Source organism: Balaenoptera borealis (assembly GCF_965194805.1).
Source record: "Balaenoptera borealis genome assembly, chromosome: 10".
In the NCBI taxonomy this organism is placed as follows: Eukaryota; Metazoa; Chordata; class Mammalia; order Artiodactyla; family Balaenopteridae; genus Balaenoptera; species Balaenoptera borealis.
In genome coordinates this window covers 54493863-54507729 of record NC_138874.1, presented here as the reverse complement: position 1 = coordinate 54507729, position 13867 = coordinate 54493863, and the positions used below count along the sequence as shown (strand labels likewise).

Genomic DNA, 13867 nt, shown 5'->3' with positions numbered 1-13867 from the left:
AAAAGGGCAGAGGTTCCATTGCTTTAAATAAATAAAGGCTGAAAGCCAAAGGTCTGTCTACAGTGTAGCTTCAAATGGGAAAAAGGAGCTTTTCATTTCCACATGTGGTCCAGTACAGCACAGTAGGGCTAGAGGTTTCAAACAAGAGTACTGGGCCAAAGACTCATTAATAAGAGTGATTCTTTCCAGATTATCTTCTGCATGCTTTCTTAGAAACATGTGACAAAGACTGGCTACTAGATGAGGATTTGAGTCTTCAGGACCTCTCTCCTGTCTTCTTCTCCCTTGGAGACATTCCTTTTTACCTACCACATTTACTCCACCCCAAAAGAATTCAAATCACACATTAAGGCTACTGATGGGAAATAAAATCTACAAAAATTTAGTTGAAACAAATGACTTCTTAAAAATCAGTTTTTAACATGGAAAATATAAACTAACCTGCTGTTGCACACTATACAAGGCCTGCTGAGGTTGTGAATATTGCTGGAAAAAAGATTTTTTAAAGAAAAATATGGATATCAGTTTTAGTCATTCTCAAAAAGCCATATATATATATATATATATTCAAATACATAACCAGAATTAAACTAAAAAGAAATTTTCTGGAACATCTACACTTCATCTAAAATAAACAAAATAATGATTACTTATATTTTGGGATTCATCAAGAATGGAATTTTACTCAAATAATTAAGATACAAGAACTTAAGAATTTTGACTATGCAACTACATCTCTCTGTATGTCCTGGGCATAAAGAATTTTTATCACCAGAATAAAACAACAGGCATAACAGAACCCCACAACTATTCATTCTTTAAAATGTGAAGGTACCTACCCTAGCTACTCAGATTTGAAAGTTTTGCATGTCACGTATTAAAACCCATTAAAGATTCACCTGTTGCAATGCAGCTGCTGCAGCTGCGGCTTGTTGCTGCAATGCTGCAGTTTGAGTTAACTGATAGTTTGCTGGGGTTTGTGTAGTAAGGCCTGCTGCTGCCAATGCAGTTTGCTGTGTGTAAATGGTAGGAGATGCTCCAAGGAGTGATGGCTGCTGAACACCCAATGCAGCTAAAATGAGATTAGAAAGGGGGGAAAAAAAATCAAGATTATTTGGATCCTTTCCAGGAATTTTCAATGCGTGCTTAGTAATGCATTAGTCTGTCACTGCTTAGTAAAAACCTAAAGAAAAATTTTACTAATGCTTGTTGAATTTAAATGATTCATGCCCCACCTCAGATTCCAATGGCTTTATATTAAATATATGCTCAAGTCATGATAGATATAAGAAAACATTAATCTATAAAATTAAACTACAGAATGAACCCAACCAACCTTACCTAGACCAAGTGGCTAAAGTACCCTTGAGCAATATTTTTAGTAAGAAAAGCAGAAAATAAATTATCTTATTTTACTAATCTAGAATGTATTATCTTCAAGCAGATTAGAATCATACATTAAGGACAGCGTTGCTGGAAGTGATCCACCCTTAAAACATCCTACTGGACAGAATTTTCATGTACTTCTACTCTATTAAAGAACTGTAAAACTAGGAAACAGACAATAGGAACAGTTTAAAAACACAAAGTTAAATAGCAGTCTAGCACTGCACTTCCCAAAACTGTATCTCCTAGAGTAATGACTAGCTCCCTGGGACATTAAAGTTTGGGAAAAAGGGGTTCAAGGTTTAAAAAGTTTAGAAGACAGTGAATTAAGCACATATTTTTACTGCAGGAATCCTCAGAACCTTTAATATGCCACTAAGCATTGTGAATCTCAAAGAGGCTGCCATAAAAGCAATATTTGCTCATGTAACACTCCATTTTCTGAAGCATCTTGCTTATATCTGAGAATAACTAAAAAAAATGCTGCTCTATAGCTACTAAGTTAATAACCCTATAGAAAGAACAATATTGTGCCTTACAGGAAAAGAATAGAAATCATTAATGAATTAACCAAAGCACCTAGTCTAGAATCTACCAGAAAATCTTTAGAAGTGTGAGGTTCATCATCAATCAGTTGTTTAAGAGTCCAGGTTAATTCTACTCAAAAGTAAAACAAACCAACAATAAACTTATGCAAAAACAAACAAATCCCAGAAATCAGGTTTGGAATTCATATAAATTACAAATTATCCCCTGCTAAAACATTGATTTTTAAAAATTAAAAAAGGTTGAGAAAAAAAAAAAAAGAATCTAAGATGGGGAAAAAAACCTACTGAATGTCCTGAATACACAATTCTAGACCCTTACAACATTAATCTCTTATTCCCTTATTTTTGTTTTTTAAATTTTTATTGGAGTATAGTTGCTTTACAATGTGTTAGTTTCTGCTGTACAGTAAAGTGAATCAGCTATACGTATACATATGTCCCCTCTTTTTTGGATTTCCTTCCCATTTAGGTCACCACAGAGCACTCAGTAGAATTCTCTGAGCTACAGTAGGTTCTCATTAGTTACCTATTTTATACGTAGTACTACATATATGTCAATCCCAATATCCCAATTCATCCCAATCCCCCTGCCCCGATATGTCTGTTCTCTACCTCTGTGTCTCTATTTCTGCTTTGCAAATAAGTTCATCTGTATCATTTTTCTAGATCTCTCTTGTTTTTAAGGTAAGTCAGAGAAACCAGGACTAACAAAGTTAATTTAAATAGAAAGAAGTGAGGAATGTCTTAACACCAATGTAAATTCAAAATGAAGTTAACTGCAGTGAGAATGGAGATAAAGGTACTGAAACTAGGGCACAGGTTCTAACCAGTAGTTCCTGTTAACCTTCTGAAATTGTATATAAAATTACAGACAAGAAAGTCCAAAGCTTTCATTAGATTTTCAAAAGGATAACGGACCCAAAAAAGGTTAAGAATTACTGTTTTAGGATAACAGAAGCAAAATTCTCTTGTAAACACAAGACAGGGAAAGAATCTAGGAAAAATTATTAGTATTTAAAATTCTTAGATTGGGATGTTCTGCACTTGAGAAAGTAACATCTTGTGATTCAAGTATCATACCCGCATGCATCTCCTTCACCCACCTGAGCTCTGACCTCAGATCTGCTGGTACCAATTTCCAGAACACTGGAAAGTACTGATAGCTGCCACAGAAGGGCTCAGAGCTAATATCTCAGAAAGGGCTCTTTTTTTCCTACACAGCATTTAGTAAGTGGGATGATAGCTGATATCCACAATCTCTTTTCCACGGCTGACAGTCAATGTGATGAATTAGAAACTACAAAGCAGACTGATTGGTACTGAAAGGCTCAACTGCTAGGAGAACTTTATGGGAAGGAAATTGACATTCTAGTAGTTGCTGCACACTACTAGCTAGTTAATTCAAATTTTGTGAAATCACTGTGCATGTGGTTGTGGCTTTTACACGTCTGTATAATGTAGCTCTCTTTAAAGTCATTTACCTTTGCGATTTTAACCTCGATAAAGTACATTTCATTAAAATTTATTAATGCTCCTCTTTTTTGTGGCTATCTAAGAAGGTATCCTTGAATACCTGTTTATAGCATTCTCTACTCTTATGAATTACTATAATCAACATTCTGTAAGATAATTCTATACTTACAAAGTACAAAGGTATGAATCTCTGACTTAATCTTTCTCTCTCCATAAGTGGCCTAACACTTATCAGTTGGAGATTTTTTTCCAATTACCCACATTGGAACAGTCTGTTCATTTATCTTTACCTGATTCAATATGATTGTTGAAGGTCTCATGGCCCATCTGAAACAGATATACTTATAACTATGTATCAATACTTCCACAGACAAACCTATGAAATGAGCCCTAAAGGACCAAAGGCTACCAGAGGTGAATAAGTAAATCTAAGGGGTAAGTTTCCTTAAAGCTTTAAAGACAAATGTAAAATATATTATTTTCTAAAATGTAAAATCAGTTTCATATGACTGAAGCATTCATTTTATGACATACTAGTAGTTATCATATACTGAATACCAGTGAACACACCATTAAAACACATAACAGAAACATGTCCCCTGTCTGTTGTCCCTTGATCTTATCAAACTCACAAATTTAAAAATCCTTATTACCCTTATACCTATCTTTACTAAGATGGGTCATCCTTCTGAAATAATAAAATACAAAACCTCATATATATATACACATATGCACAACTGAATCACTTTGCTGTACACCTGAAACTAACACAACACTGTAAATTAACTATACTTCAATTAAAAAAAAACTACTTAGAAGCAACCTTAGACTAAAAAAACAAAAAATCTCTGGGACTTCCCTGGTGGCGCAGTGGTTAAGAATCCGCCTGGCAATGCAGGGGACACGGTTCGAGCCCTGGTCCGGGAAGATCCCACGTGCTGCGGAGCAACTAAGCCTGTGCGCCACAACTACTGAGCCTGTGCTCTAGAGCCTGCGTGCTGCAACTACTGAGCCCGCACGCCTAGAGCCCGTACTCCGCAAGAAGGGAAGGCACCACAATGAGAAGCCCACGCACCAAAACCAAGAGTAACCCCTGCTCGCTGCAACCAGAGAAAGCCCACGCACAGCAACGAAGACCCAACGCAGCCAAAAATAAATAAATTTATATAAATACATAAAAAATAAAAACAAATAAAATAAAAAAACAAAAAACCTCAAGCTAACCCAAGAAACTTCATTGTTTTCATCTTTTGCAAAATTTTTTTAAGGCACTGGTCAAGCAATGCTTTATCCTTCGAAATTTCCATGTATCAATATATGTTCAAAAGCAATCTTACACTGTATGGAAAGAAAAACAACATAAAGATGTGGGGGATTCTCTTTATAACTTGTGGATTTACTAAAACACGTATAAACCCAAGTTTTAAATCAAGTGAACAAGTCTCCTAAGTGTCATCTTTAACCCAACATCCTTCCTAAGAAGTGATCTTTAAAGATTAGATTTCACAGAAATTCAAAACTTTTGATGCCCTCATGCACAGATAACTTTCTTCCAATCAGACAACTCACTGGTCAAGGCATTGCTGTTGCTTTTTTTTCTAAGCCCATAATGTACCCAAATAACTGGAAATACTCATTACCTTTTAAGAATTAGAAATTAAGGCATTAAGAATAAGAAATTAAGGGAGTCAAAGGTACAAACTTCCAGTTACAAAATAAATAAGTCACAGGCATATTAAAAAAAATTAAGGCACAAAATAGTACTTTAAATATAACATATTCTAAATGTTGTAATCTTCTATACTAACCACATTGTTCAATACACTAGCCACCAGCCATATATGGCTATTTCAATTTAAATTAGTGAAAAGTAAATAAAATTAGAAATTCAGTCCCTCAGTCACATTAACCACATTTCAAGGGCTCAAGAGCTACATGTGGCTAGTGGCTACCATATTAGATAATGAAGACACAGAATATATTCATCATCACAGAAAATTCTACTTAGTGGCGAGAACTGTTTTATAAAGAAGAGGCAAAGCCTTAAATAAGTCAGTGTTATATGGGAGTCTCTATAAAGATTAATAGCTTAGCAGACAACAGCTCTTCGACTCTCTTGAAGTCCCATCGAAGTGATGACTAGTGATCCTGGCCATAGTCTCTTCTAGCTATTACTCAAGTACATTGGTCAACCCTCCCAGGAAGTTGAAGACACCATTTGTAATGTCATGATTTCTTCCATCCTTGAATGCCTCAGATATTTATCTAGTTTTCAACTCCATTTCTTTCAACGAGTTTTGTATCACCCAAAGTTAATATTCCAACTTTCAAGGTTACTTCCAATACATTTTCAGCTATAATAGACCAAAATTATTTCCCAGATCATAAAACATAGTGCAAGAGAAGCCACAAATGCATAAACATGAGTTGCACACTCAACTAAGCAGAGAGAGACGGGGCACTCACTGGTGTGTACTTTGGTATGTTGATGCAGCTCTCACTGGATGAGAGCACAAATAAGGCATGCTCAGAGGATAAGGGAAAAAATATGTACTAACAATGAGCCTTAACAGATTTCTGTGCATTTTTTTTTTTTTACTCTTAGAACAATGTTTTGGAGACAGTTTCTTGTTACATAGCACTAGTAGTGTTTAAAAAGAGTTAAGCCCACACCAGTAGCAATCTTCTTTTTGGCCATGCTGGCTTGCAGGATCTTAGTTCCCCTACCAGGGATCAAACCTGGGCCCTGGCAATGAAAGTGGGCAAAGCGCCGCATCCTAACCACTGGACAGCCAGGGAATTCCTGCAATCTTCTTTTTCTACCAAATGAGTTGAAATATCCAGCTCTATCAAGAGGTAACTAATGTAAGTATACATAGTACATCAGCTATTATTTGTTTGAAAAAGATCATGAATCTTGCAGTTTAACAATTTGAGCTTCTGACTCAAGAGATAGGGGTTTTAAAAGACAACCACTGGGCCAGATTAAAGAGGTAGAAAAAATGAAGTCATATTTTATGGAAGCATCTTTAGTGTTCATCAACAGATGAATGGATAAAGAATATATGGGGTATACATATATAATAGAATACTCCTCAGCCATAAAAATGAATGAAATCTTACCATATGCAGCAATATGGATGGACTTGGAAGGCATTATGCTAAGTGAAGTAAGTCAGACAGAAGGACAAATACTGTATGATATCACTTATATGTGAAATCTAAAAAAATACAACAAACTAGTGATTATAACAAAAAAGCAGATTCACAGATACAGGGAACAAACTAGTGGTTACTAGAGGGGAGAAGGCAGGGATGGGTAAGATTGGGGTGGGGGAGTGGGAGGTACAAACTACTGAGTGTAAGATAAGCTAACAAGGACATACAGTACAGCACAATAAATATAGCCAATATTTTGTAATAACTTTAAATGAAGTGTGACCTTTAAAATTTGTACAGGGGAGACTTCCCTGGCAGTCCAGTGGTTAAGACTCCATGCTTCCAATGCAGGGGGTGCAGGTTCCATCCCTGGTCAGGGAACTAAGATCCCACGTGCTGCATGGCGCAGCCAAAAATAAATAAATAAATAAAATTTTTTAATTTAAAAAATAAAATAAAATTTGTATAGGGAATTCCCTGGCAGTCCAGGTTAGTACTCGGTGCTTTCACTGTCAGGGCCCGAGTTCGATCCCTGGTCAAGGAACTAAGATCCCTCAAGTCGCATGGCACAGCCAAAATAAATAAATTAACTAATAAAATAAAATAAAACTTGTATAAAACAATTTTAAATGAAGTCACATTTAAAACAATTGTATTAGTCTCAGTCACCTGTGTTAAAGTACCACATAGCACTATGATCTTAACTCCTGAACTGGTTCATTTTTTGTCTATAGCCAGAATGTAGTCATCTTACAAATGGTCAAAGAAATGGGTGAGAAAATAGGTCTGAATTGGCTAAATCCACCCAAACATTTTAATACTGTTGCAATTATGTACATATACACATGCAAATATTTTGAGTCAAATATACTGAAGATACTCCTAAGTCACTATAATTAATCTAAGGGATATTTAAAGATTCAGTCAGTGATTTGCCAGCTCTCTCTCTCAATGTCCCTTTACACAACAGAAAATTGTTAAGCTTTCAAACCTAAAAGCTCTGGTCCCAATTATGACTGTCACTGAATATGTGACACAGCACTTCAGCTAGGAGATAGAAAAGAGGGTAAATATTTAAAAAGAAGTATTTCAGTGTAGGAGATATGAGAAATGAGGTTGGAAATACAGAAGATCTTGAATACCATCTCAAGGAGTTTGAACTGTATTCTAAAAGTCCTTGAAGATATTTTTGAGGATGAATAAAAGAAGAGAGTAATGGAAGAAACAATAAGCACAATTTTGAGGTCCTAACATTGGACTCTTCTGTGACCTTCTGTTGATAAACAAATTTCTTCACTTTTCTGGGCCTCAAATTCTTCATCTGTTAGAAAAACGAGTTGAGAGAGAATCTAGTTCAGGGCCCATTCAGCTTTGGAAAATTCAGTAATTTAGATAGAAATTATGCTTTAGGAATATCACATCTGACAGACACACTGGATCTGGGGGAGAAATAATAAGCAGCATATCCAGTAAAAGAGGAAAGCAAATAAAAGCAGTTAGAACTTAATAAAGGATAATAAATATAGAGTACGACTAAGTGACACATGGGGAAAAGAGTAGCCTGACTTAAGTGAATGATTTACGGTAAGCATTACAGATTAGGATATAAAGCTTTGGGAAAGGTATGGAAGGGCCTGAAAGTTAGGTGAGAGACTTTGGCATAGGATCTGCAAGCAAGAGAAAGCTGATGCAGTTATCCACATGTAAAGTGCCGAGGGCCTAAATGTAAAATAGAGGAATATATCTGAGGCATTTTCAAGGGGGAAAAAAGTCAAGGTTTGATATATGCTTGAATATGGGGAATAAAGGAAAAGAAAATTAAAGATGACAGACACGTAGAAATTACTAACTCCTTAATGGAACAGACTCAGCATTAAAATTAATCAGAAACAATTCAAATACTAATCTTGGACCTTACGACAGATTTCAGCAATAAAGTGCTAGTGTGCATGCTTTTACTGAAGTTTTTAATCTTATTTTAAATACGTCATCTGTGTGAATGCACTGAAATTTTCAAATCACTGTTAGCTGAGAATTTTCAGAGTTAGTACAAATGCAAGATAACCTTGCTAGCAAATGGAATAGCAAAGCCATTAGCTGAACAAAACCACCTTAAGTTATATACAAAAAGGAAACAGTAGTAATTTTTTATATTGCTTTCAGGAGAAAATGAGTCAGATACATAGCCACAAAGATCAAAATATTTCATTTGAACTGAATTATTCAGTTAACCTTTTTCTGTTGCGTGATTATTTGATTTATGACATTGACCTCTGATACTAATATATCTGGCATGCATATATATATATATATATATACTTTTTTTTAACTAGAATAAAACAGGTAGCTATACTATTACCCAGATTAAGTCCTTTTAATGCCCTTTGCTGAAATTTTTTCTCAAATTGTAGTTGAAGCTGCCAGGAGAAAACTTAAGGCGTTATATACTTAGGCTAAAATGTTCTCCATTGAAATGAGGTGTAAATAAAACTATAAGGTTTTTAAGGTGTAAATAAAATTCTAATTGCCTTAGGGTTGAAAAAAATTCAACTTTGATAGAAATTAGCTTGGCTCTGAGAATCAACTCTAATAAGATAATGATTAGTCACAAAGACTTGAAAATGAAGACTAGAAAATATTATAACAGGCTTTCAGGAAACAGCTCAAAATATAGCACCTAAAAATTAAGTATTTTAATAAAAACATTGTCACTAGAGTTCCACTTAGAACCTACTCCAGGATTTTTGTAAGAAAACTAAGCACAGATGCTAACAAAACACTTGCCTAGTTACTTAAGTCATAATGTATCAATAAAGTATCAGATTTTGAAAAACTGTGATTAATGACAGGTCCCAGAAAATCCATAAATAATTTCCTACAGCACAAATACAAACTGTTGGGCTTCCATGGTGGTGCAGCGGTTAAGAATCCGCCTGCCAATGCAGGGGACACAGGTTCGACCCCTGGTCCAGGAAGATCCCACATGCTGCGGAGCAACTAAGCCCGTGTGCCACAACTACTGAGCCTGCGCTCCAGAGCCCGCGAGCCACAACTACTGGAGCCCGTGTGCCTAGAGCCCATGCTCCACAACAAGAGAAGACATGGCAATGAGAAGCCCGCGCACCACAACGAAGAGTAACCCGCGCTTGCTCCAACTAGAGAAAGCCCGTGCACAGCAACAAGGACCCAACTCAGCCAAAAATAAATAAATAAATTTATTAAAAAAAAAAAAAATAGAAACTGTTTACACAAATTCCATCATTTACATTTGGAAACTCTATTGTCAAATATGAAAGGAGACCTATATTTACTACTGACTTTGACTAGTTTTTAAACCTTTGGTGTCTCCTTTGCTCAGTTTTAAAATGAAAACAAAGAGTATAGCGCCCATTTAAGTAATTACAATACAAATGTTAAGAGCTACAGACAATAGAATTCCACCATAACAGCTATTCTACTGGAATACAGGTATGAAATTAAAACAAATTATATGCAGAAAAAAACATGTCAACATGCTTAGTTTACCAAAATACCAGTACACAGCACTTGTTTCTGGACACAAAGTAGCTGCTAATAATTCCTGTTTCAACAAAACTAAGTCATTGGGACTTTCCTGGTGCCGCAGTGGTTAAGAATCCTCCTGCCAATGCAGGAGACATGGGTTTGAGCCCTGGCCTGGGAAGATCCCATATGCCGCGGAGCAACTAAGCAAGTGTGCCACAACTATTGAGCCTGCGCTCTAGAGCCCGCGAGCCACAACTACTGAGCCCAAATGCTGCAACTACTGAAGCCCACGCGCCTAGAGCCCATACTCCGCAACAAGAGAAGCCACCACAATGAGAAGCCCACACACCGCAACGAAGAGTAGTCCCCGCTCGCCGCAACTAGAGAAAGTCCACGCACAGCAACGAAGACCCAATGCAGCCAAAAAATAAATAAATTAATAAATAAATAAATTTATAAAGAAAACTAAGTCATTATCAGGTTCCCCACTATTTAACACAGAGGAGAAATACATGGATCTGAATTAACATAATCTTTAGCTATTATTTCATATTATTTTCAGTTGTCTGCAGAAGTAACTGTTGATCATTTAACCCCCCAAATCAAGAGTAATTAAAATAAAAACCCTAATGTACCCATTTCCTTAAAGAGAAAGGTCACCGGGACTTCCCTGGTGGCACAGTGGTTAAGAATCCGCCTGCCAATGCAGAGGACACTGGTTTGAGCCCTGGTCCAGGAAGATCCCACATGCTGCGGAGCAAATAAGCCCGTGCAACACATCTACTGAGCCCGCACTCTAGAGCCCGCAAGCCACAACTACTGAAGCCCGTGTGCCTAGAGCCCGTGCTCCGCAACAAGAGAAGCCACCACAATGAGATGCCCGCACACCACAACGAAGAGTAGCCCCTGCTTGCCACAACTAGAGAAAGCCTGTGCGCAGCAACGAAGACCCAACGCAGCCAAAAATTAATTAGTTTTTAAAAAAGGAGAAAGGTCACTTATATAACAAGATAATCATGTCCATCATACTTAGAGGACCGAAATTAGACGATCACATTGTCTCTGCAACTGACCTCAAATAACAAAATTTTAAGTAAAATGCAGCAAAGAACTAGTATCAGGTATGTCATAAATAAAAATATATTCAAATTAACAGAATAAGGTGAAACTTTTCTGGGTACTCAAAGAAACCCAAAATTTCATTCTGTAAACTCCTTAGGAAACTTGCTTTAATTTTTCAAACCATAAGTCAAGAAACAGTAAAAAAAAAAAAAAAAAAAAGTCTTCCTAAGAGCAATGGGAAGAAATATTGAAACAAACACTTTCAATGACATATTTTGTTACTTTATTTTGAAAATGACTTTTTGTTGACTTTATTTTGAAAATGTAAATATTCATTTGCTCCTTTTACATCTATTTATCATTTTCCTTTGCTTGATAAATTCTTTAGAGCTGGTGTTTCTACTTTAAATTCAAATAATTGAAAACCAGTCATGTATAGTTTTTATAAAGTATGGATTAATACATTTTTTTAAAAATATAACTTATGAATACTGACACCTTAACATGACAAATGAGGAACCTCTAACATAATTAAACCAATTAATCAATTTAATGTTTGAAAAACTATATATAACTGTCCAAACTGCTGTGTAAAACAGATATTTTGCTAGTTGGTCCATGAATTTTTAAAAGAAGCTTCACAGATAAGCTTAAAACATACAGCATTTGCAAACTTTTTTACAATATTATGCATAGCCTAATTCACATAGTTATATCTCCAACCCGACATACATCTACAGTACATGTGTTCAGAAGAAGCCTGACCTGGCTGAGATACCGCAGTGGCTGTAAACTGAGTAGCCCATGGCGGATTCTTCTGTCCTCCAAACTGAGCCATGATAAAAGGGGGAGGGAGAAAACCTTCACTTGTTTGTCTTCTATAGCAGCGATCTATTAAGAAAGGATCCACAGGTTAAAGTTAAACCAAACTACAAATATCACAAAAGTATTATTTTAAAGAAATGTTCAATTTGTCAAGGACATCTTCGTAGGCCAAGTATAAGTAACAAGGGGCATATGAACGTCCGATATGCAGCAAAAACATTTCACATCAAGTAGTTCACCAAAAGTACCCAATTTCAATATATGACATTTGGGGTAGACTTACAAGAAAGGCACTTCCTTCTGCGACTACAAACTGTCACATTTAAAGAGAAGACCATCTGTTGTTTTCTATCCAATTCTTAACAATAAAAAGTACACAGCCTTACGTTCAAAAGAAATATAGCCTGCGTGTTTCTTTTGGCAATGAGCTGGGGACTGAAAGTGGAGAAACCAATAACGGAAGCTGGGACGAGACACCGAATAAAGGGATTCAAGAATATCTTTTAAATAACGAACATCTCCGTACTTTCTAGAGCAGGGGAGGAACTGGGGGGCTCCTTTTCTCTCCCCTCCCTCGAGGGGAAAGACAGTTGAAATAACGGATGCCCCTTAAAGAACCATCGCGAAGACCCCTCCCCCCAGAATCAAGCCAGAAGAGGTGAAGATCTCAGCCCGCGCACTCCCTTTCCCCCCACTCCTCGGAGGGGCCAGAGCTCTGCCATCCATCTTCCTCCAGCCCTAGCTCCTCGGGGGCCGCACACCAGGGGAGGCGGAATTCTCTGTCCCACGAGACTAGGCGAACGCCAAGAGGGGAATACCGAGAGCCCTGACCCCCTTAAGCCCCCGGCGGGGCGGAGAAGGCCTCCATCCCCCAAAAGCCGTGCCGCCGTGAGCGGCCCCGACGTCCCGGACCGCAGCCCAGGAGGCTAAAGCCTCAGCGGCTCGAGAGCTAGGGACGGCGGTCAGCAGTCCCTTCGAGCCCGCCAGGCCGAGGCTGAGGCTGATGGTCGCCGGGGACACCCGAGGGGCCGCCGGAAAAAAGCGAGGCGGTGGGGGAGGGGCCGGCCGCGCGGGGCCTGCTCCGACCCGCACAAAAGGGACCGTGTCCCTCCCGTCCCAGTCCCACGAGAGCCCCACCGTCGCCGGCCTACGGACGCCGTGCTACCAAAACGGTCGCCCTCAGCCCTTCCGCGGATCCGACTGGACCTTAAGAACTCCGGCTCAGCCGCCGGCCGCTCCAACCGCGAGGACCAGACCTTCACCTGAATCCGGTCCCGGCTAACACCGAAGCCATTTCAAACCCGTCAGCCTTACGCGCATGCGCCAACTTCCCCCTTTTCCTCCGCGCCTCTCCCCTCCTCCCCATCTCTCCGAGGAACGGCGCTTACGGGCCTGCGTTCTACGTGCGCGCTTCCCAGCAAGCCTTCAAGGCGCTCACCCCTCGTACTACGCAGCTAGAACTAGAGCGCGCCTAAGAAGGGTTACCTTGGCCTCGCATAATAATGAGGCTGTGTCTCTGCGCAAGCTCAAAGGAAAAGGCTTCCCTGAGTGTGGGAAGGAAAAGAATCGGCAGTCACGTGATCCGACAAGCCTTCCGCCATTTTGTGTGTTTTCGCTTTTTTTTTTCTTGTACAAGTATTTGGAAGACTGGATATATCCAGTGGCATCTGCTAACTTTTTTAAAAAATTGAGATGAAATTCACTTAACATATAATTCACTGCTCTAAGTATTTTATGTTGTACAATTCAGGGGCTTTTAGTATCTTCATACGAAAAGCAACCACCATCGCCTGCTCCCTTGAGACAAACCCCTACCCATTAAATAGTCACTGCTTAATCCCTGCTCCCTCCAGCCCCAGGCAGCCGCTAATCGGCTTTCTCTCTATGGATTTACCTGTCCTAGACATTTC

At 38.3% G+C, this 13867-nt stretch overlaps 1 protein-coding gene across 6 annotated transcripts in view; it reads right to left on the bottom strand.

Annotated features, from left to right (window-relative positions):
* Positions 1-13867, bottom strand: part of CCAR1 (cell division cycle and apoptosis regulator 1) — a 53194-nt gene extending 39327 nt beyond the window's left edge. Inside the window, exons 1-5 of one of the 6 annotated variants that reach the window (XM_082408596.1) lie at positions 13443-13867; positions 11898-12023; positions 3698-3734; positions 900-1072; positions 442-486 (exon numbers count right to left, since the gene is read on the bottom strand). In XM_082408596.1, coding sequence (XP_082264722.1) covers positions 442-486; positions 900-1072; positions 3698-3734; positions 11898-12023; positions 13443-13667 — 606 coding nt within the window. In that variant the 5' untranslated portion in view covers positions 13668-13867. The other 5 variants (XM_082408597.1, XM_082408601.1, XM_082408600.1 and 2 more) reach the window with 5 other exon arrangements.